At 31.2% G+C, this 25,557-nt stretch overlaps 3 protein-coding genes across 4 annotated transcripts in view; 1 reads left to right on the forward strand and 2 right to left on the reverse strand.

Moving 5' to 3' along the window:
* The window catches only part of LOC143202177 (uncharacterized), a 262,136-nt gene that overhangs the window by 21,133 nt on the left and 215,446 nt on the right, over positions 1 to 25,557 (forward strand). The gene's annotated exons all lie outside the window — the stretch shown is intronic.
* On the reverse strand, positions 1,515 to 5,587 carry LOC143202384 (uncharacterized). 2 transcript variants are annotated; one of them, XM_076413864.1, is made up of 4 exons: positions 5,458 to 5,587; positions 5,228 to 5,287; positions 4,949 to 5,138; positions 1,515 to 1,695 (listed from the first exon to the last, which is right to left on the reverse strand). In XM_076413864.1, the coding sequence occupies exons 2-4, from the start codon at positions 5,270 to 5,272 to the stop codon at positions 1,574 to 1,576; spliced, it is 357 nt and encodes a 118-aa protein (XP_076269979.1). In that variant the 5' UTR covers positions 5,273 to 5,287; positions 5,458 to 5,587; the 3' UTR covers positions 1,515 to 1,573. The 2 variants fall into 2 exon arrangements, with proteins under 2 accessions (XP_076269979.1, XP_076269978.1); XM_076413863.1 differs by having other exon boundaries at positions 5,364 to 5,556.
* The window catches only part of GV1 (nuclear protein GV1), a 106,399-nt gene continuing 89,317 nt past the window's right edge, over positions 8,476 to 25,557 (reverse strand). The window contains exons 2-3 of the mRNA XM_076413476.1: positions 12,032 to 12,145; positions 8,476 to 10,079 (exon numbers count right to left, since the gene is read on the reverse strand). Of these exons, the coding sequence (XP_076269591.1) occupies positions 9,564 to 10,079; positions 12,032 to 12,145 (630 nt within the window). The 3' untranslated portion in view covers positions 8,476 to 9,563. The remainder of the gene's footprint in view (positions 10,080 to 12,031; positions 12,146 to 25,557) is intronic.

Below are 25,557 nucleotides of genomic sequence, written 5' to 3' on the forward strand. Positions count from 1 at the left end.
GTTAAGGGTTGGTTGTGCTTACACTAATTTTAATTGTATTTGTCATAATTATTAGTCGTATTAGACTAAATTTTTATGGATTTTGTAGAAAATTTGTAAAAAAAATCATGAATATACTATATACAGATACTTTAACACTTTCACTAGACTTCCATATAAAAATACTAATTATTGGAATAGGTTCAGTTCTTTTAAACCAAATCATATGTTTGAACATAATCTGTTAATATTTGGTAATTATTAACTATGATTGAGCTGTGTTTTATTAAAGATAATATAGTATTAATGAATTGTTAATTAAATGACAATGAATTTGAAATTAAAACACTATCAAAGCTTATTTATTATTTACTTTGAAACATAATAGTTCGTTAGATTTTGAAATTTAATATGTTAGTAGTGGTATTAATGAAGTGTTTTGATTTCAACAATATTTTGTAAGGAAAGTAGTATATCACGAAGTGGTAATAATGTAATTAATATCCATCAACTTATTAACGTGATCGTGACGTGATGATGCGAATAAAAGTTGTGGCTAATTACATGGTACAAATGAATGTAATTAATGAAGAAAACATACTATATAACTAAGATTTCATAATTAAATTTTTACAAAAACACATAGTAGTGAAAATAGTTAGAATGCTTCGAAAATAATTATCAAGAATTTGGGCTTCACTTCTTCACTATAGATAAGACGTGGGTCCACCACCATGTTTAGAATACAATAAGCTAAAGAGTTGGAAATGGGATAAATAAAACAATAAACTTGTAATTACAACCTTTTTAGACCAATTGGATGCAAATATTTGCGAAAATAGATCCTCTTTACATAAGAAAAAACATTTTCGAATTTATATATGATATCTTTCAACACCAACTATCTTATTTACCAAATATATTCCTTTGACTAAAATTATTTTAAGAGAAACGACTAATTAGTTCTTAATACTCATAGGGTAATATTTTCTTCTTAATTCTCTTGAAAACCTGTGTTGTAACAAGATTAATAAATTGGAGACGTTAAAAAACTGAAAAGTAAAGTAATTTTTAAAACTATAAATCCTTTCTTTTAAGAATTTTAATATTTTGGCGGTTTATTTCTACGTAACTAATTATAGTTTAATAAAAAAAAACTATTTCCGTCTCAAAAGGTTATAGCGTACCAAATTTGTCTATATATTGCTACTTCCGCATTTATACATTTCTCATGGTGTTAAACCATTTTTTCTTAATTCAAAAGGTTATCACGCTGTTATTAAGAATAATTATTAAGCAATACTGGCCAGAGTCTTCTAAATGTCACTAGAATAAATGGTTGCAGTGATCTTATTGGTTTTTATCTATCTTAATGAAGGTATAATTTTTATAACGTGAATAAAATGAATCTTAATGGACTAATGAAGACATTCTCTGCTTTATATAGTCTCGAATGTCATATTCAGGATTTTAATGTAATTTGATAATTTAGAATTACTTTAAGAGCTAGAGATAATGATATAATAAATAAATAATTAAAAAAATATAATATTTATTTTAATTTTTTAAGAGAATTACAATTTTATATAAAGCTTTAGTATGATGTAACTATATTTTGTGGTGTGAATTTATTTAAATTAAATTTATAGACAGGTTTTAGAAGGTATATGGGATGAATGTAATCCCTCGGGAACTGTAGTGGTCCACGTTGATTATCTAAAACAAAAAGTTCAACTATTTATTTGATAGCTTTGTTGATTCTTAGGTTGTTCAATAATTTGGACATGTTAATTAATTTTTTGTTTCGAAGCCATTTAAATTTTGTGCTCAGAGTGAGTTTTTTGCATCAATACCAGAAATCATCCAAAAAATACTTTATGTGATTATTTAGGTTTCAAAAAAATGTGTACACAATGAATGTAATGTTTGCTAAGGTACAAGAAACTGGTGAAAATGGTTAATCAAGACTTTGCTCATACAGCCAAGAATACTCTGAGAGTGTTTCAAAACCCAGCTAATACTAGCCAAATTGAACTATCTGGCCTTTGACCACATTAACACGTTAAAAGTTATTTTGTGATGAGCACAGGTCACTGTTGCAGGTCTTTTGGATTAGAGGGAAATTACAATAACAATTAAAATTATTTTTACAATTTTAAATCCGATTTTCATTTGCGCTTCCAAAATTCTCATTTTATTTAACTAATTCAACAAGTTTATATTATTTTTTATGCTTTTTATATATATTTTATGTTATTTAGTTTCTAAATATGTCTCTTTTTACTGAATCATTTTTCATTTTTACTGTTTATCTTTTTTTGTCCTTGAAGATACAGTTTGCCTTGATTCTCAATACTAGTGTTTAAATTCATTTGTAATTGTAAATAAACGTGATTATTTGGGTTTCAAAAATGTGTCCACAATGAATGTAATGTTTGCTAATGTACAAGAAACTAGTGAAAATGGTTAATCAAGACCTTGCTCATACAGCCAAGAATACTCTGGGAGTGTTTCAAAACTCAGCTAATACTAGCCAAATTGAACGATCTGGCCTTTGACCACATTAACACGTTAAAAGTTATTTTGTGATGAGCACAGGTCACTGTTGCAGGTCTTTTGGATTAGAGGGAAATTACAATAACAATAAAAATTATTTTTACAATTTTAAATCCGATTTTCATTTGCGCTTCCAAAATTCTCATTTTATTTAACTAATTCAACAAGTTTATATTATTTTTATGCTTTTTGTATATATTTTGTGTTATTTAGTTTCTAAATATGTCTCTTTTTACTGAATCATTTTTCATTTTTACTGTTTGTCTTTTTTTGTCCTTGAAGATACAGTTTGCCTTGATTCTCAATACTAGTGTTTAAATAAATTTGTAATTGTAAATAAATGTGATTATTTGGGTTTCAAAAATGTGTCCACAATGAATGTAATGTTTGCTAAGGTACAAGAAACTAGTGAAAATGGTTAATCAAGACTTTGCTCATACAGCCAAGGATAATCTGGGAGTGTTTCAAAACCCAGCTAATACTAGCCAAATTGAACTATCTGGCCTTTGACCACATTAACACGTTAAAAGTTATTTTGTGATGAGCACAGGTCACTGTTGCAGGTCTTTTGGATTAGAGGGAAGTTACAATAAAAATTAAAAATTATTTTTACAATTTTAAATCCGATTTTCATTTGCGCTTCCAAAATTCTCATTTTATTTAACTAATTCAACAAGTTTATATTATTTTTTATGCTTTTTATATATATATTTTATGTTATTTAGTTTCTAAATATGTCTCTTTTTACTGAATCATTTTTCATTTTTACTGTTTATCTTTTTTTGTCCTTGAAGATACAGTTTGCCTTGATTCTCAATACTAGTGTTTAAATAAATTTGTAATTGTAAATAAATGTGATTATTTGGGTTTCAAAAATGTGTCCACAATGAATGTAATGTTTGCTAATGTACAAGAAACTAGTGAAAATGGTTAATCAAGAACTTGCTCATACAGCCAAGAATAATCTGGGAGTGTTTCAAAACCCAGCTAATACTAGCCAAATTGAACTATCTGGCCTTTGACCATATTAACACGTTAAAAGTTATTTTGTGATGAGCACAGGTCACTGTTGCAGGTCTTTTGGATTAGAGGGAAGTTACAATAAAAATTAAAAATTATTTTTACAATTTTAAATCCGATTTTCATTTGCGTTTCGATAAATCCGATAAATATGTCTCTTTTTACTGAATCATTTTTTATTTTTACTGTTTGTCTTTTTTTGTCCTTGAAGATACAGTTTGCCTTGATTCTCAATACTAGCGTTTAAATAAATTTGTGATTGTTTATTATTGTTGATTTAGAAATAGCTTTACTGCTTGCAGATTTTTTTACATATATTATTTATAGTTATTAATAGTTTATATATTCAGGAAATTAATTTAGTTCGTTAGCTTTTAATTCACCTGTATATATCAATGATAGACAATGTAATTGCTCAATACAGGTTCGTGTTTAGAATGCGCCGGTGACATTTGTGCTTTCAGCATTATGAAAACTCTAGTTCGAGGACAAGGAATTGTACTGCACTTTAGTTACATTTATCATACGTTCGACGAACCATTCTTGTCCGATTTTGTTACCAATTTCGTACTGTTGTTTAGTTTGATCTCAATATTATTTCCAGGATATAAGATTAGATGTTAATAATTCACTCCTTGTTTAAATTTTGATGTAGACTTGCTTCAAATATGCGTAATTCAATGAAATGTATTCATCGGAGAACCTTCACCATTTTTAAATATTTTTGTTAGAAAAATAAAAAGGTTGTAAACAACAATAGTGTATGTATTAATTACTAATTTGTTAAATAATCTTGAGCACTGGACATGCCTAAATTTGTTACAAATTAACTATGAGGGAAATATCAATGTTATGAAGGAAACTATAGGGTACTATAGTACTTCTATTTTAAACAATTTTAAATGGCAACAAGTAATTAAATACCTCAAAATATCATAAGAAATATAGGTATTTTGTTGTTTGTAAATATTGCTTTTTATTACAACTTAAAAATCAGAATAGTTAGAATCCACTATTTTCCTGAAATAATTATTTTTAATTAAAAATATTGATGGATATACCATGAAAAATAGGCAATAAAACTTAGAACTTAAAACTTAAAAATAATAATGTATGGAATCATGGCTATTTGGCTCAAAACTCGTTAAAATATCTCACATTGTTTTTAATCCAGCTTACTTAAGTTTTTCCTCAACCTCCAATATAGAACTTTCTGTTGCCTTTACCAGTTTTACAACAATTAGAAAATATATATTAGAGTGAAAAACTACTTTTCTTCAGACAAAGCCATTTTTAAAGTATTTTAAATCCTATAACCAAACTATTTATGAATATATTATCAAAAAATCCATAATATAATAATATAATTAATATTTATTGCTAATATACTTACTTGTGAGTGAACGATATTTTACGAAAACCCTAAATCCTTTATGACCATCTACTTGATAGTGTACGGATCTAATTCTCCCATCTGGCTGTACAAAACTGTAATAACCCTTCGCAAAATCTTCGTGTCCTTCTTCCGAGTGATGACTGACGATATCATTTGTGTCAATCGAATATTCGAAGGAATAATATCCCTTAAAATACATTTAAACTTTCCTATATCACGTTTTTTATTATTTACGTAATAATTACGCGTCCGACATAAAATTATCAAAGAATTTACCTTATTTATCGACGAACATGACGAGTAAATGGTAACCGGGATCATCACAACAACAATCAACTGCAAAACAAACAGAATCTCGATGATATTAATTAAAAATGGTATTTCTATTGGACGCCGAACGGTTATTACCTACCAAGCGTTTTATAAAATTACGATAACACATATTTTAGAACTAACTATCGGATTGCACTACTGCTGCTATTGAAGGCAAGGTGATTCTTACTTACATTCTTCTCCACTCGGAGTTAGGGGAACCTTCCAGTTCATACATTCTATTTGAACCAAATAAAGAGTGATTACTCGAGATGAATCGATCATTAAATACCATCGAATCTCTGGTCGATCCGCTAACATTGAAAGTAGAAATTGCAAAATACTTTATTTTAATCTTCTGGTGTAAAATGTGTTTACTGGGCTATTAAAAATATGATTGATATGCGTGTTGCAATTTTGTCTCATTCAAAATACCGATGTATTCATTAATAATATGATGTGCGGTTAAGAAATTCTTTTGAATAAACTCTCGATTTATAGGCAATGCTTGGTGAGATATTTTTTATGTAGTAGTACAAGAGTTACATATAAAAATATGATTTTATCTTGATTAGATTGAATGGTACATGTTACATCAATTAGTTTTATAATTTTACCACCGGCTAAATAAGTGTATCTGAATAATTTATTTGTAACTTAATATCGTACTAAACCGGGAGGAATCCAATTATTGGAATGGTCGGATTATTTAATTGGATAGCAATATAAATAATGCACTTGCCGAGCTTGTGCCTACATACTGTTGTGATGGTCGCGGGTTCGAATCCTGCTGGGGTATGGTCGTAAATTTACGTTTGTGATTATTTAACATTTGTGATTGTCCAGTCACGCCAATAACCAGTTGATTTCTAAGTTTGGTCACTCGCCAGTCGGTTAGGGTTAATGTCGAAGGCCGTGGTTCGCAGCCTACGTTAGTTAAACTGTAGGTCCAGTCCAGATACACCCTCGTTGGTAAAGGGAGACTTTAAAATATACAAATAATTAATAAATAAAACACTTCATATTATAAATATGTTATAGTTAGTGTCGGATTAGCTTATAAGTAAATTAAGGAAATGCTTAGAGCATCAGGTCTTAGAGAGCATCAATAAGAGTACAAAAAAATTACTAACACATGAAAGGGCTACTTATGGATAGGGAGATCCACAACCAGTTGATTGTTTTGAGCATCAAGTAGGCACTATCTTATCTACTATGTTTACAGTTTATTCTCTCTTCCTCTTTGTATATATTCCTTCCATATTTTCTCTCTCTGTTTAGTTTGCAAGAACTTCTTGATATTTTGTATCCTATATGTAGTATTGTTTTGTTTATTTGACATTACTTTAACTGACTTTACAGTGGTTTGACTTTACATTAATATTTTGTCCTTTAAGGTAATGAACAGTGTTGGGCTTATACTTCCATCTTGTCTTTTAGCTCTGCTTAGGATGTGATGGTTTTTGATGTTGTCTGCATAAGAGCAGCACTATTATTTATCCTGTATATTCCTTGAATCTTTCTTTCAATTGTTTTACTTACACCTCTTTGTCCTAATATAACCCATAGTGTTTATCTTCCTACTATGTCAAACTTACTTACTCAAACAACAGAATTAAATTCAGTTTTCTGTATTAGCTAATGCGAGTTTTATTCAGGTATTATTCACTAATAAATTTAAGAATAACAATTATTCAATAATATAGGACCTAATTTCGATATGATCGAATTACTTATCGATGTAGGACAGCTTGATGAGTTTTCATATTAAAACAAAATTCTATTTTTGTCTAAGCTAAGATCTAAATCATCATCCAAATTATTCTATTTTTTGGCATTATGGCGAAGGTAAATTATAACAGATCAAAATAAAATATTGTGTAATTTTTGGGATGATATGGCTTGAGAATATATAACTGTAATATACCTATAGGCTTCCTTATAAAAATAATGGAAGCCTTGGGAAATAGTGAAATAGTGAATAAAAAATATGAATGAGAAAATAACGATTATTGAGCAGACGAAATATGAGCAAAAGTACGCAAAATACAGAGGTTATTTATAGAAAAAGTTTACTTCTCATCTTCATTATCCGCATATGCTCGTTCTCGTGCAGTTCTGTACAGAATGTATTAAAAATTAGATTATTAGTTATTAAAATAAAATGGCGAAGGGAAATGTAATTGATTTTATGATTTAAACATAAATACACTATATCGATAACTTAAATAAGACAATATGTAGGCAATAAAACATTTCGACAGACAAGTAGATATCACTGGTATATTTCTATATATATAAAATAATATTTTGGTAATGAAGATATTATTAGTTGACAGCATGGCGAAGGTAAACTATTAGTTCTACAACTTTATGATATAAATGCACTATATAAATAATCCATATAAAAATATCACTAAAATAAATTGGTTTATAGAAATAGAGAAAATATTATTACATTTTTATATATGCTCTTTGTATTTTCTGTTTAAAATTGACACATTTCGATTGGTACAATTGTCTATTGTTCACAGAGAAATTTCATAGATGATAATGTTGAATGAATTATCTGCATGGACTTTTGACAATCATGGTTTCTGGTCATTCAAAGTTTTAAATAATTTATCAGTTTAATTAACAGATGAAGAGTACACCTAAGCATGGAATCTACAATGATTTCTTTCTCCATCTGTGTAAATTTTCTAGTTACTGCTTGAGGTACTCATTTTGCTCACTGAAAAAACACTCGAATAAAAGAAATAGGTTTTCTTTAAAACCCAAAATATTTGAAAGGAGATATTCGATGACTACGTGGTTTAATAATATATTAATTTTTGATTATTTGAACATGTTACTTTTGAATTTTTGAAATAAAATATCAGCGAGTTATTTATTTTCTCAAATCCACATTTAGGACATCCTCCATCCATACAAAACTATAAAATTTGAGGCAATTTTTTGAGTCTTAAGTCTGACGGTATAAAATCGGTTGGATATAGAGGTTTTAGAATTATATAAATTATTTTTGATGAAAAAATCGCGAAAAAATTCTGCAGGAGAAGACGTATAATCAAATGACTAGTATTTTGTCGTAGTATTTTTGGTAACAGCAGTATAATTTACACCTAATATGACAATGTATTAAATTTTAATGCAGAAAAATATATCGAGAAGGATGAAGAACATAAAAATACAATACTATTTTTTAAATATTTTTATTGTTATTTACAATTTGTTTTTAAAAAATATATTTAATTTAACAAATCCTAGGTCTAAAAATATACATTAGATGTCGAAAAAAGATTATGTTTCAAAATATCTAAATAATTTATATATATATATATATATATATATATATATATATATATATATTTAAATATAAATCTACCACTATACATTAACAGTAGTACAATCTATGACTTTCACAAAAAAACCTAATGCACTTTAAGCCATGTTTAAGTGCATCAGTTTATAAAACAATATTTTGACTGAGGGTGGAGAAAATAGGAATTAGTGTTACTGGCATACAAGATTATAATATAGAGGAAATTTCGCGAAGATACAGAGTCCAAAATTTTACAGAAGATCTCTTATACTTTATTGATATGGCAAGTGAGTGATGCATTGACAACAACTAGACGATTTTGAAAGAGGATAGTTCACGTTGGCACGTCCATAAATTGTAATTAATTTATTATTAACAGATCGATCATCATTTAAATAAATGTGCTGCTCTAGACAACGTTTTCTATAATAGTACGGGAGCTAGCAACGTAGAGAAGAAATAATTTCAGGTAAGCTAATCGTTTGACATTTGATCTCTTTCACCCCCTCAGTCAGCGATCGGTCCATCCAACCTGACTGGCGACAGGGGTTGCGTTTACCAGTGCGCATCATATCTTTACATGTAAAAATACTCAATTTTTAAAATAATTAAGAATGAATATATTTTTTAATGACTTTTAATAAGCTTAACAAAAATATGTAATTCATTGCTAGACATTTTATGAGTGTTTATAATGTACCAGACGGTAGATTTTATTTAAAAAAAAATTCAAATTATTTCAGTATGGCTGTAATTTTTATATGATATTATTTAAGTATTAAAATATATTTAATAAATTGAGTATTTTAGCTCTACAGGTACGATGCGCACTGGTAAACGCAAGCCCTGTCGTCAGCTAGATGGAACTAGTGCTGAGCGAAAGAGTAGAAGGGATATGTCAACATATCAGCTTACCTAAAATTCTCTTTCAAAGCCGTTGCTAGCTCTTAGACTATAAATTTCATTACAAAAAAATCAATGTTGACCGCTGTATATGAGGTATTTGTCATCGTTCTTGTCATAAACAGAGTTCTCGTCCTCGCCACCCCCTTTCTGGTCGAAATACACCACCTGAGGAACGTAGTACCGCAAACCCGCGGAGTAAACCACCCCTATTTCCGGTACGAATTTAGATTTCTGATCCGGCTTCACTCTGTGCTCCAACTCCTGTTCGGTGTATTTCCTCGACGGTTGTAGAGTGGTCTTCTTCAGGTCGTACAGTTCGTAGTCCTGCACGTCGAAGATATGGGGTCCGGTGTAGTCAGGAGTCAGGCTTCTGGAGTACTGTTTCCTGAGGAAGTCGTATTTCTGCAAACTGGGCGTGTAACGTTGATCCAGTGGCGTGCCGAGGAGCAAGTTCGGATTGGGTTGAACGGAGTAGAGTTTGGTTCTGTATTGGTGGGGGACCAAGGGTTTGTAGAAATTGGGGTTCGGAATGTCCTCTTGGTATTCGTTCACGGGTGCTGGGCTTCTTGGCGCGATGTTCCTTGGCTAAAACAGATAAAATCAATGGGAATCTGTCCTAACATATATCAATATTAAATTAATCGCGTAATATTTTTTATGTAACACTGTCTATTTTCTTATTTTTTATGTTCGGTTTTGAAGTCAAATATTTTTTCTCAACTTGGACAGGATTTCTAAAATAAAACAAACGTTGGGAACTATCGACTCTTTCAGTAGTAATTTACTACTTTTTACTATTGACTGTTTCAATCGTGCATTTTCAATTACCATTTTAGGACCTACTAGTTTTATTCGACCGATTTTTGAACGTTCTGGCTTTGCCGTCCTAACCTTAAACTTGAAAATATTGTCGAATTAATGCTTGCATATATTTATATGTAAAAGATCAATTGATAAGTGCCCGACCAGACACACTGAAGGCGCTACTAAAATTAAATTCATATGGTTTTTAGTTAGCCCTAACCCTCATAAAATGCGTTTAGCAAAGATGCAAAAGATAGCATTTTGAGTGAAGCAACTTGTTATTGTGAAAAAGAAAATAAAAAGGAATTTCGCGTGTTGATAAAATACTGTTTTTGAAGGGAAAAAATCCAGTTGAAGCAAAAAACTCGGCTTGATGTCGAGTTTCCGGACACTGCCCCAGGAAAATCAATGATCAAGGATTGGTATGCTAAGATTAGACGTGGTGAAATGAGCACCGAAGACGGCGAATGCAGTGGACGCCCAAAAGAGGTTGTTACCGACGAAAACATTTAAAAAATCAACACAATGATTTTGAATTATCGTAAATTGAAATTGAATGAAATAGCAGACACTTTAAAGATATCAACTGAACGTGTAAATCACATTATTCACGAATATTTCGGTATAAGAAAGCTCTGTGCAAGGTGGGTGCCGCGCGAGCTCACTTTTAACCAAAAACAACGACGAGTTGATGATTTTTTGCAACGATATGTGACAATGGATGAAACATGGCTCTATCATTTTATTCCGAAGTCCAATCGACAGTCATCCGAGTGGACTGCACACCATGAACCGGCTCCAAAGCGTGGCAAAACGCAACAGTCGGCTGGCAAGTTTATGGCGTCTGTATTTGTTTTCATTGACTACCTTGAAAAAGGAAGAACCATCAACAGCGACTATTACATAGCGTTGTTGGACCGTTTGAAGGACGTAATTTCCGAAAAACGGCCGCATTTGAAGAAAAAGAAAGTGCTGCTTCACCAAGACAACGCACCGTATCACAAGTCAGTGAAAACGATGGCAAAAATCCATGAATTGGGCTTTGAATTGCATCCTCATCCATCGTATTCTCCAGAACTGGCTCCCGGCGACTATTTCCTGGTCTCAGATCTCAAAAGAATGCTCGCCGGGAAGAAATTCTCGTCGAATGAAGAGGTGATTGCCGAAACTGAGCCATATTTTGAAACAAATGACAAATCGTACTACAAAAATGGCATCGAAAAGTAGGGAGTCGCTATAATCAGTGTATGGGAATCATATTGAATAAAAAAAAACAATTTTGCCAAAAAATATGTTTTACTATGGAGACTTTTCAATTGACCAAAACTATACTGCCGAACATAGAACCTTCTGGGAAGTCGTCAAAAATAGTCGCATGTGACTGAAATAGTAATTACTATTTTCAGTCGCATTTTTTTTTAATATCGGCTAGTTCCAATATCTTGCGACTATCGACCGTTTCGACTATTTTCAGTCGATTGTTCCCAACGCTAGTTACTATAGTTCTTAACCTGGTTATTTCAGATAAACAAACCGTGTGAACTCTTCAGCTTACATAACGCATATCAGCGCGTTCAGTACTTTTGGATGCGACATCAATCACACCAATAACGTTGGGTAATTCGAGATAGAAGCGAATATTTCGCAACGCTCCGTAACGTATCAGTCCGCATCGAAGGTTGTAAAATAATTAACGTTAATAGATTAAATGCTGGTCACACTAATCGAATTACCTGCAAGCTCTTACTGAAATCGATCTGTCTGGGTATTATTGGTCCTTTGCTCGTTCCAAACGTCACCATTATCGGTTCGCCAAAGTCCAAGGCCGATAGCCAGAGGATAAGCGCCTGCAAAATAACGAGCACAACATTAGTAAACGATTCTTTTTGTCAATGAACTCGAGTCCAGTTTGGTTGAAGGCCGACCGACGGTAATTAGTCGATCTGGTAAATATATTCAAGGCGTTCGGGCGACATAACAAACATAATCGGCGAAGATATTTTGTTTTTGCTGCGTGCGAATTGAGAAAAAAAAGATTAGAAATGATTAATAGTGAGAAAATGTTAAACGGGTAGGAAGGAAATGTCAGATTAGGTAGTACATCAGTTAAGAATAAATCATATGTTACGTATGACCCAGAATTTTTTTTTATAAAGTAGGATGTACAATAAAAATATGTTCAATTTTTTGATATTATTATTTACTTGCATTTTTTTGATCAGTTTTGTTTTAATATTGGCGATTTTGTTCTCCACATAAAGTAATAGTTTTCGATGAATATAGATTCTAATCGCAGAACGTTCATAATTGAATTTTCGACATTTATTGTTTTTATTGGTACTAAATATTAAATACTAAATTTAAAAATTATTTAAAATTATTTAGTACTAAATATTGGTAATAAATTTTAATTTCATTACATTAAACGGCTTATAATAACGTACCTCCAGCCGATATTGATATTTTTGAAGAATATAAAATATTCTTTTCATTTTTCATCCGACAGAACAGGATCATTTTTGGTCTGAAAAGAAATTCTCTATTATAGTTTAGAAAAATTATAATTATCGTTGTTACCAAAGAAGTAGCATGAAACAAACAGATGTACTACAAGGAAGTGTTTTGGGGCCAATACTTTACCTACTATACACATTATACAAGAGTATTACCATTATTATACTTGCTGATTTTTTTATTATTTAATTAATACATTGTTACTAGTTGTTTCCGAGTAACCTACAATTTGTCTTTATGATAACTTAAATCTAGGTATATACCTAGGATATACCTATCTAGTTATATAACTAGGAGGACCCATCGGCCCTATCTCAGTCTTTGGTGAAATAATGTTTATACATGTCACTGCTGTATTTATTATTATATGTACCTCACTACACAAAACTACTCAAGATCAGATGATTTGATTCTTTTGAGTCAGTTTTGATTGTTTTTTTTGTTTGATTCTTTTGAAATGTTACAATACTTCAATATTCTTATGACAATGGAGTCTTTCCTCACGTACCCTTGCAATTATCTTGATTTCTTGACTGACTGTAGATATTTGAAGGTCTTGATGTAGATAGTTCATCCTGTAGTATTTGGGTGCGCCCACAATACTTGTCTGGACTTTGTTTTGAAAAATTTATATTTTGTTTATGTTTTCCTTTGCAGAACATCCCAATTATTGTACTCCGTATGTCCATATAGTTTTCAGAATTTGCTCATATAATAGCAACTTATTACGTATTGATAGTTGTGATTTTCTTTCAATTAGTCAATACATTTTCCTATATTTCAATTCCAGTTCTTTTATTTTATTCTTTATATGTTCCTTCCAGGGAAATTTTGCATCAATATTTATTTCGAGTTATTTAGCGTTGTTGATATATAGAATGATAGTACTATTTAATGTTATTGTTGCTTGTACGGTCTAATTGTCGGTGAACTGCGCATGCACATATTTACTTTTGTTAATTTTAAATTTCCATGCTTGTGTCCAATTATTTATATCGTCACTTGCCTGTTATAATTTTCGTGTGGCTTCTTCACTATTGTCTCTGACAGCTATAATCGCAGTATCATCAGCAAATGTAGCCATCGTGGTATTTTTGCTGATGATGCTGCAACACTTACTAATAGAGACAAGAGCGAGAAAAGGACCTGAAAATTTCAACAATATAAATTATTGGATCAAGGCTTGGAAAATAACAGTTAACCAAAGCAGATCGTTGTATATTGAATTTACTTATAAGCAAACTGCTTATACAAACATGAATAACACTGTCATCCCATAAAGCAACAATACCAAGTATATGGGGATGAACCTCGATGCAAAACATCGTTGGAAGCAGTGCACTAATAATAAAATAAAAAAAATTGACTTAAAATACTTAAGAAAATGTATTGGTAAATTACATAAATTACAATTGGTAACATAAATGCACATGTATACTGCAGAAATTGTTATTTACGTGGATAACTTCAGACAGCGATTGTTACTTAGAAAGTCAGCATAAAACATAAAGCATAAAAGCATATTATTTAGTAGTGTTTAAAATATAGGAAAATGTAGTGGTTAATTGAAAGAAAATGACAATTATCAGTACATAATAAATTGATGTTATATAAGCAAGTATTGAATGTTGTATGGACATACGGAATGCAATTATAGGGATGTTACGCGCAAACTAATATAAATACAATACAATTTTACAGAACAAAGTCCTGAGAGGTATAGTGAGTCCACCAAGATACTACAGGACTGATTACTTACGCCGAGACTTTCATATATCGACTGTCACCCAATCAATCAAGAGAATTGCAAGGAGATATCTATCTTCATGTCAATATCGAAGTAACATAAATCTTTTATAATACCAGAATAGGACAGACTCAAAAGATTGAAACCATTGTGTTGGGCAGTGCAAGGTGGTGAGGTACATTTAAGAGAAAATCAGTAGTACTATACATTAATGTTATTACACCAAGACAGAGTCGATAGATACATTAAGTTAATGTAAAAAAAAATTGTAGGTTAGTCGACAACGACTAGTAGACATAAAAATTACTATCATCTATGTTTTAGAATAATAAAAACCTTCGAATAATAAATTCCGATTCGTTTTTTCATCGTTTGTTCTCAATTTTGACCGCGGCCTTAGGGTAATTAAAAAAATAAATCACCGGTAAAAGTATAATCGAAGAAATCTTGTTGTGGAATTACTGTTAATATGTCATATAAACACATTCACGCCCTTGTTCAAGGCAGACGTGATAACTGTTAACTATTGCACAACCAATTATCAATAAATTATAAAAAAATATACCAGAATTTTAAACCACTTCAATTACTGTCTTTATCATTTTGTTTTTAATTTTTCATGGAAAAATACTTATTTCTGACTGACCCAGTTAATTAATATTAATTAAACAAAACACGATTTATTAATTGCAACGACACGGTATGTCAATGCAACAACAAACAATTTACCTCACATAACATATCCAAGACGGTTACGTAATTTCTACTAAAGCAACGCATCATCATCTTTGGTAATTCGCGCAACTGTAAAGGCATTCGTAATAAATCGTGCATTATGCATTTTAAACACTTGGATATAACATATTAATTCCTATAGCTTTCCTATAATTAAATATGACCAGCTGTTAATATACTCGGAAATATGAAATCCTTGTTTAATATTTTATTATTTAATTAAGGTACTTTAATGTACTCTGCGTTCTACGCCTTGTATCATATAGAGTGAAATTATACTTCCGGTATTTTTTAAAAAGTATTTTTGTCACTGAAGATCGTCTAAGTTTTGTTTGTTTCTTTGTTTACTATTGTTTGTGAATCTCATGCCGTTTTATGGGCAAGCGTTCGACAATTCACCAGGCACATAGAATAACAGTCAAATTTATCGGAATCTTGTCGCATCGAAGAACAAAATCTCAAGATAGCAATTAAAACCATCATAGGCAACTGGTTAAAGATTATGAGATAGCTTACTGTTTCCAGAATAGAGCAATGAAACCCAGAATAACGTTGTTATTAATTTTTTTCATAAGGTTTAACAGAAAATGAAGTTTGCAAAATCATTTAGCTTTCTTCAGCTTTAGTAATTCTTTGATTTGAACACATTTTATTGTTCAAGTGTTTTCTTGCTTTTGAATTTCTAAACTTCAACAAAATAAAACAGTTGATTTGGTTGGTAACTATTCTATCCAATAAAAATATGATAATTTGTAACCCCTTTCATTTTTCTTCTAATTCCTACCCATTTAGTATAATTAAACAGTAATAAAACATCATGTCATTTCCTGCCCACTTAGTCCTTATCCATCTTTAAAGAAATCTAATGAGGGTGGCTATTATTTCTAGTCATGGGCTCGTATGTTCAACTATACCATAACCGTCACAGATGTATAGAAATGTAAATTAACGATATAAATCACATTTATATTAGTGACTGTACTTCAGGGAATAAATCATCAACAGCAAATTGGTAAGAGTACATAATTGATGAGAAATTTCATTATACACGCTGTTAAAACGTAATGAACGAGATTAAAACTAAGTTAAGTTGAATAATAAAAGATTATTTACAGCATATTATTAATAATTCGCAATTTATGTATAATAGAGTGTATTTACCAAAACGTTGGTTAGCATTAGTAATGCTATCTGTTAGATATTATTTATGATTGATATTCAGATTTTAAAAAAATAAGACAGAAAAAATTGGTAGGAAAACAACATACGGTATGTTCTCAATTTTTGCTGACAAGTCCAACTATCAATAAGGAACATTATTGGTGTATCATGCATTATCAGTATGAACCTCTTTGATACAAAATTATAGGCTGATAACTTTAACTCTCTCTCTCTTTCCTTATAGTATTGACCAAATGAAATAAAAGCCTATATACCTATCTAACTGCTACTTGGAATATTTAAGATATTTGAAAAACACCTGTTAAAAAACTTAATACTTACACATCAGTTTGATTCCGTTAAAAAATACTCGACAATTGACAAAGTTCATGGAATAATAGATGTAATAAATGAAATAACAGATGAAAATGGTAATGAAGGTGTAAAGGTATGTTCTTAGATGTAGCACAAGCCCTCTAAGTTATCGCTTTGTTCATAAGCTACAGAAAATCTTACCGAAGCAATACAGTGAACTATTGAAATCTTACATTCCATCTAGAATGTCAAACAAGAGGAAGCCTACACCTACACAGTACTACAGAGAAGTGCAGTGATTTGGTGTAGTGAGGTGCATTTAATAGAAAAATGCAGTGTTATTACGCAAAGTCTAAGATGGGATAAGAACCGATGTTCATTTACTTGAAACAAATGTATATTGGTCAAGATACTTATAATTAATATTTTTGCTTAAGGATCCTTAACCGACCTAACCTTTTCAACAAGGATATTAATAAAATACATTAATACAAAATAATATAATACAATTTGTAGACCAACAATATGAGCTTGATTTTATAGACAAGAGATTATCATATCTGTTTTATTATAAGAGCACAATAATAATATATATAATAAAGGTGCCTGTAATGGTAATTTAAACTAACCAATGAAATTCAGCGAAATGACGCCCAATGTATTGAACCACACGCCGCCGCTGCTATTAATAGTAATTTATAATTACACAGTAATACTAGAAACTTTCTTTTCTTTTAACCCAGACGTTAATTTTTAAATTGACAACAATAATGTACAAGGAAATATCCATATCATAATGATCATATAATTTACTTGACTGATTCAGACCTAAAACGAATTTAAAACTTGATATACTATCGAAAGCAAATTGCTTAATAGATCGTTTTAATATAATGCTGATGACCAGGAAGGGAAGTGGATGGTTATTTCCGATCTTTATATATATGTAAGGCAATTTATAACGATGATATTGTGAATTATGCTTTCTAATTGAAGGACCACACTTTCGATTTTATTTACATTATTAATTTCACCTTTCGGAGTATGCTACTAAATATATAGATATAGCGGGCTTGAAAAAAAAAACGTAGATTATAGGTTTAACTTCTGATTATATGTTATTGAAAAAGCCTACGAAAGTCAAAAAGTATGCTCAATTATATATTCATAGGTGTAGCACAAGCCTTCGATAAGGTTCGGCATGAAGGCCTGGTTCATAAACTACAGAAAATGCTACCAAAACAACACACCGAACTATTAAAATCGTACATTACAACCAGAATGTTTAGAGTCAAGCAAGAAGAAACTTACTCTACAATAAAAGAAGCTAAAGCAGGTGTAGAACAAGGAAGTGTACTGGGGCCAATGCTTTATCTACTTTACACTTGTGATATACCACAAATGGAAAATATCACGAGGGCTACATTTGCTGATGATACTGCGATTATAGCTGTCGGAGACAATAGTGAAGAAGCCTCACGAAAATTACAACAGGCAAGTGACAATATAAATAATTAGACACAAGCTTGGAAAATAAGAATTAATGAAAGTAAATTTGTACATGTGCAGTTCACCTATAAACAGACCGTACAAGCACCAATAACATTAAGTAACACTATCATTCAATATAGCAACAACGCTAAATATCTCGGAATGAATCTCGATGCAAAACTTCGCTGGAAGGAACATATAAAGAAGAAAAGAAAAGAATTGGAATTGAAATATAGGAAAATGTACTAGCTAATTGGAAGAAAATCAAAATTATCAGTATATAATAAATTGCTATTATATAAGCAAATATTGAAACCTCTATGGACATACGGAGTTCAATTATGGGGATGTTCTGCAAAGAGTAACATTAATAAAATACAAAATTTTCAGAACAAAGTCCTGAGAGGTATTGTGGGTGCACCCAAATACTATAGGATTGATTACCTACATCGAGACCTTCAGATACCCACAGTCAGTCAAGAAATCAAGAGAATTGCAAGGGGGCACGAGGAAAGACTCCATTCTCATACTAATATTGAAATATTGCACCTTTTGGATACCACCAAAACAGGAGACAGACTCAAAAGAATCAAACCATCTGATCTTGTATAGTGTTGTGTAGTGAGGTGCATATATTAAAAAATTCAGCAGTGACATGTATAAACATTATTTCACCAGAGACTGAGTTAGGGCCGATGGGTCCTCCTAGTTATATACCTAGATTTAAGTTAGCATAAAGACAAATTGTAGGTTAGGCGGAAACGACTAGTAACAATATATTAATTAAATAATAAAAAACTTCTGATTATATCATCAATATACTATTCGTCCGGTAAAGTCTAATGAAGTGAGACAACTGGAAATAATCTAGAGAAATCACAATCATTTTGATGATTTATCGAAGTCGTCCGAGACTAACTGCTATAACTAAGAGATAATTGTATACTGATTCTGATTATTACTGTGGGATATTTAATGTTTATTTTGTAATTATAGTTTTAGCAGTTTACTGTGTTTTTATGTAATTTCTGTTTAATGTTCAAAGTTTTTTGTTAAAGTTGTAATGTCACTTTAGTTAAAGTGTAAAAGTAATATATATACACAGTGTAGGTGTTTTATATTTGGTACCTGTTACTTCATGTTCCATGTACAAATTCAGCAGTAGCGGTAGAAAATGTCTTTCTTCTTTGCAGTTTTCGAAAAAGTCTGAATTGTTTTCTATTATTTTTTTCTTATCCTGTTCATCCTTGTGATCTTCTGAGATATTTCTTTTCCTCAACTTAAAATTTAGTTTTTTAATTCCCATTCCTGTAGCTAGACGTTAGATTGGATCTAGATATCGTTTTATATATGTCCATTTTTAATTTGCTTGATATCTCTTTTTTTTAAATAAATTTGCTATAAATCCATGGCATTTCGAGTTCTGGCATTAATGTCTATTCCCAGATATTTAAATGAATTTTCTTGTTTTATTTACTTTTTCAATTAGGTTGTTTACTTTTCTGGATATCCCGTCAGTATAACTTTCATTTCGTTTGATGTTTCGTATGTTACCTTGTCATCTTCTAAGATATTTCTTTTCCTCTTCTTAAATTTTATTTTTATAACTGCCATACCTTGTAGCCGGACGTTAGAATGGATCCTATATATCGTTTTATATATTTCCAATTTTGTTTTGTTTGATATTTCGTATTTCATTTGCTTAAGATTTTCTGCTTGTTCAAAAGTTGTTAAAAGCTTGTTCTGTCAGTTCAAATGCCTTCCCCAAACCTCTGAATATCTATTTTTTGCATTGCTTGTAGATTTTAGCTGAATACATAGTAACTTGTAAATCTGCATCGGAACAATGAGAGTACCATTTGCCAATTTTAAGGGGCTCGACCTTCTTATATTATAAATTTCCTCTGATATCCCAGATGCCTTTTGTCAGATTTAATAAAAGATTCCTGTACTATTCTGATATATGTTGATATTAATTCTTTCATTTTTATCTCACCTATGTCCTCCTCTTCATTGCTATTACTCAATTTTGAGAATATATAAGCCAGATTAACAATAAAAATTTTAAATTGGTGAAGGCGCCGTTATAACTTGAAAATGTCGATTCTGCAAAAGTCAGAAACCGCCAGACGCATTCTCGTTAGAGTAGTTTGTATAACAGCAAAACAGTAAACTAATGAAAATCATAGCAGGAATCTCGCATGAATCGCTAAACAATTTATTAACTATTATCGTTTTTTCTTTCACCCAACCCAAGGATATTGTATAATTTTGAACGATCTAAAGGAAATCCTGCCATCAATTCTGATCTGGTTTTCTTTTTTTACATAATTAATTTTCATAATACTATCGAAAAAATTTGTTTAGTTTACTACAGTTGTTAGGAAAAAATTTTTTTACGAAATTACCCGATGTAGGTTAGTACCATAATTTCAACGTACAGCGATGAAAAGGAGCACACGTAGTGTGGTTCTTGCCAGTGCACTTTGATATTCTCACGAGAAATATCCCATTAAATCAGTCATGTATGGCAAAATGTTAAAACTAGAATTATAATAGATTAAGATCAGATTCATCTTGAGCACGACATGAAAAATTATGTAATAATATAAGTTATTTTGGTTTATGGTTAAAATGTTATTACTATCAACAGGAAACAGTTCAGGTATGAAGTTAGTCGTTTGTTAAATAATAAAGTAAAACAATATTTCAGCCGGCTTGGTGGCGCAGTTTACCACAGGCGATAGGACGGTCCTCCTACTGTTGCGATAGCCGCGGGTTGAAATCCTGCTGGGGCATGGTCGTAAATTTATGTTTTTGATTGTTGAAAATATGTGGTTGGCCTAGGCAAGACTGTAAAATCCGACAAGGAATATGATCCCAGTCACGTCAGTAACCAGGCTGGGTAAGACCAGATGTCTTCTGGGATGATTTATAAGTTGGTCACTCGCCAGTCGGTAGGCTTAATGCTTCGGAGCTCACGCTAAACTGAAGGTCCAGTCCAGATAAACCCATAGTTGGTAAAAGGAGACTTTAAAATATGTTTTACAAAAAAGTACATATAAACTTCATACAATATTCCAAAAGAAAATAGTATCTAAATGTTATAAATCAACAAATGATTACCTTTATTATAATTTTCCTATTTAATTGACGCCGTGAGTGAGTGTATATATGGGTTGCGATATTTTAGAACCGACGATTTTGGATAATGTTGACAAAAATCAAATGAGGTTACTTGTAATCAATTCAGTTCTGCTGAATATTGAATGAAAATCGGTCACTATACAGTATAACTTATAAAAAACGTTCGTTGATATAAGCATATATTAAAAAAAAACACCTTTTTTCAACGTATAGTAATAAAAAATAATATTACCACAAGAATGGCTCCTGGTCCTGACATTATTACCGGGAAAATATTAAAGGAACTTCCAAGAAAAACATTAATTAAGATCATCAACCTAATAAAGACTTCATTCAGACTACAATATGTACCACAACTGTGGAAAGTGGCTGAACTAATTATGATTCCTATACCAGTAAATCAATCATCAAGGATTTTTATGCTAGGTTTAGACGTAGTGAAATAGGCACCGAAGATGGTGAACGCAGTGGACGCCCAAAACAGGTTCTTATCGACGAAAGCATTAAAAAATCCACAAAATGATTTTGAATTACCGTAAATTTAAATTAAGTGAAATAGCAGATACTCTAAAGATATCAACTGAAAGTGTACATTATATCATTCACGAATATTTCCGTATGAGAAAGCTCTGTGAAAAGTGGGTGCCGCGCGAGCTCACTTTTGACCAAAAACAATGACGAGTTGATGATTTGGAGCAGTGTTTGAAGATGATCAAGCGTAATGATCCCGAGTTTTTAAGTTGATATATCACAATGGATGAAATATGGCTTCATCATTTCACTTCGTAGCTCAATCGATAGTCATCTGAGTGGACTGCACACGATGAATCCGCTCCCACTCGACTTTAGATCTTGTTTTCTCAAAATCTTTCTGCACATTTGTTTGTCCAATTCTTAGATGAGTCTGATTCATTTAAAAGAGTTTCATGTCTTTGGTTGAAAACTTGACTTATTTGTTTTGTTTCTTCTGTTGTTGTATATAGACAACTTAAGGGTATCTATATTCACAAAAATTGGAGACTGGATAGACGATACAAATATATAAGTGCTTGTTTTATAATATCAAAAGTTCCGGCTGCATAAAGATTCTTATCAAACTAAATGCAACAGTTTTGTCGTAACAACTAGTAAGACGTTGGTTCCAGCAAAGAGTACGGCGATGACTGGTAAGCTTAGAAAAGTCAAAACACAGTCGTTACATAATTACATCGGCATCTATCCTCCTATGGCATCTATTCTATATTTACTCTAGAGTCAGTTAGTTTTTTATGATTATTATAATGTTAAATACGCGGATAGCACATTTATGAACCAATTTTTTTTGACTATGTGGTTGTTACAATGTGTTTTTTTATCTTAATAGATACGCTTAGTACAATCTTAATTATAAATTAATTTATTAATAATTTTCATGTTTACTTGGTTTAATTCACAAGCAAGACGAGTGCGAGAAAATACATCAATATGTATTCCTTAATTATAATAACTTATAGCTATAGTTTACACTAAAGGTATACACTTTATATAAGTTCGTATGGTTTGGTTCGCTTCAATCTTCTGACATCCCGCGCGCTGTCCAGCAGTTGTATTGCTTTCATGTTAGTATGATTTAGTAATCTTCTTTCGTGTTTCAAGGCGAAACCTTGGATAACTTCGCGAATCCATTTGTTTTCCGGGTCATCGTGCAGTTCTTCGTTGGTTACGTAGCGATAGGCATTGGTAATCAATCGATGAACCTTGTTTTGACAGCGTTGTACGACTAGTTGATTTAAATTTTTAGTGCAACCCCATATTTGCACCCCATAGTTCTAAATTGGCTTTATGATTGTCTTATAGATCAACCTCTTCGATTTTAGATCAAGTTGAGAGTATCTTCCGACTAACCAGTATAGTTGTTTTATTTGGTTCTAATGTGTTTTGCTTTTTGTCTAACATGATGTTTCCAATTTAATCTATCGTCAAGATGGATTCCAAAGTATTTAGCTGATTCTGCTTGAGGAATCGGGCATCCACTGAGTGATATAATTAAGTTTTTGTTATTTCGCCGCAATGAAAAATTGACGTGGATAGATTTTTAGCTATTAAATAATGTGTTCAAACCACACCGTCAAGGAAGGGCATTCTAGGTGATCCGTTGCGTAAATCCGTAACGATTAATGGGACGATGGCTGATGCGTAGCGAAGCAATGCGTAATTATCACGTTCCACCGTCTAAAATTGGCTCCGTACTAAATACACCCATGCAGAAACAATAAATTTACAGATTTCAGTACTTTGGTAGAGCAAATAAACGATCTCGCCTCGCCATTTTGCAACCGACAACCGTCTATTGCGACATCCGACTTGCGTACCTATTTTTCTATAAAAGGCAAAACCCATCGTGCTCGTCTTACGGCAAAACGAAGGAGCGTCTGGGAATGGGATTATATACAGCGTGATTTTTCAAACGGCTAGGTGTAAAAGAGAGTTTGGATTTCTTAATTACTCTGGTGCTGGTATGGGTTTTTATGTCCAGAAGACTTTTTTTATATTTCTAATACACATCAGTATATCATATGTTTTATGTTGATTATTGTATGAGTTTTTGTGCCCAGGAGACCTTTTTATGTTTCTATAACACATTAATATTTAAAATAGAGGAAAATCTATTGGTTGATTGAAAGAAAGTCACGACTATTAAACCTTTATGGATATATGGAATTCAGTTATGGGGATATTCCGCTAAAACTAATATAAATACAATAAAAGTTTTCCAGAATAAAGTCCTGAGAAGTATTGTAGGTGCATCCAGACACTACAGGACTGATTACTTATACGGGAACCGTCAGATATGGACTGTCACCCAGGAAATCAAGAGAATAGAGAGAATTTCAATCTCATGTCAATATCGAAGTATTACAACTATTGGATAGAATAACACCAGAACAGGATATAAACTCAAAAGAATCAAGCCATTTCATCTTAATACATACTTAAAAAACACATTAATATGTTTTTTATATTGATTATTATATTGATAATTAATAACTAATTAAACTTTAGAGTGTATTGTGTTATGTTTTAAGCAAAATATCACAGTTTGCCTGAAAAATAATTTTATAAAATTGAAATTTTTTTTACACAAGCTTATCTGATCTCTAATCTGTTTATATATTTATTATTATTATTTAACAGCAGTTTTCCTAATTTTTGTGGTTGTATTTAAGCGTTTCATTTTGAACGGGATTGAAAAGCCTTCTCTCATATATGGTTTCACGAATTCGATAAAATATAACCCTACGAGAATAGACAAAATCGAAACAGGACTAAAGCAAGGCGAAAGTTTAAGGCCAGCTCTGTTTGTAATGCAATTGAATGAAATAATAACGAAATGCTAAATAAAAAAAAACGATTATATGTGGGGTACAAAAATATGAAGAAATAGAAATAGAATAAAAACTAAAAAATGTGATGGAAAAGCCTGAAGAAACACAAATCCAAACAGAGGGTGTAAAATATAACAAGTAAATGTATTTTTAAGCCTTTGGATATCCAAATCGAAAGTAATAGAAGCCAGAAGATGGAAATGAACGCTAATAGAAAAAACTACCAATTTGTATAAAAAATATATATATGCAAGCAGCAGAAATTAAATACCTTAAAAACATCTGAAAGGAGTGTAACAAAGATGGATAAAAGCCCTTAATATTGTATCAGTGGAATCTGGGATAAATGTCAGAGAAATATTTCAAACGAGAAGAACAGCCACGGACTAAGAAAAATGCAAGTAGGGGAGAATTCAAACATGGCGAAAGACATAATAGATAATAAAGGTAACACATCTACATCGCTAAGTCGTACAAAAGGTGTTTTTCACCAGTCATAAGTATTATAAACTATTATGAGTTATTTTTAAAAAGGTTAACGCTAAGATGAAGTAAATTAATCAATAAAATTTAAAATATCTAGCTATAATCAGTTTTAATTCTTTTATTCTTTATGCGTATGTCTGATTTAGTTACTGAATATATCCACCGCCTGTGAATTATCACCTTGCATGCTGAGTACGTCAAGTGAAATTAATTTACTGGATATAATTGCACGTCAATAAAAGATATAGTCAAGTTTACCAATTCGTTCGACATTTTGATCAACTGGTTTTAGCGTACG

This window comes from Rhynchophorus ferrugineus, unplaced genomic scaffold (assembly GCF_030347505.1).
Source record: "Rhynchophorus ferrugineus isolate W39M unplaced genomic scaffold, kcgeb_rfMv2 rfM9, whole genome shotgun sequence".
Classification (NCBI taxonomy): Eukaryota; Metazoa; Arthropoda; class Insecta; order Coleoptera; family Curculionidae; genus Rhynchophorus; species Rhynchophorus ferrugineus.

Excerpts from the sequence above, each read along its gene's own strand:
- LOC143202384 (XM_076413863.1), bottom strand. The coding sequence starts at position 5,393 with ATGTGTTATCGTAATTTTATAAAACGCTTG. Across the intron at positions 5,139-5,227 it reads CATGTTCGTCGATAAATAAG|GGATATTATTCCTTCGAATA; the intron begins GTAAATTCTTTG and ends ATGTATTTTAAG. Across the intron at positions 1,696-4,948 it reads AAAATATCGTTCACTCACAA|ATAATCAACGTGGACCACTA; the intron begins GTAAGTATATTA and ends TTTTTGTTTTAG.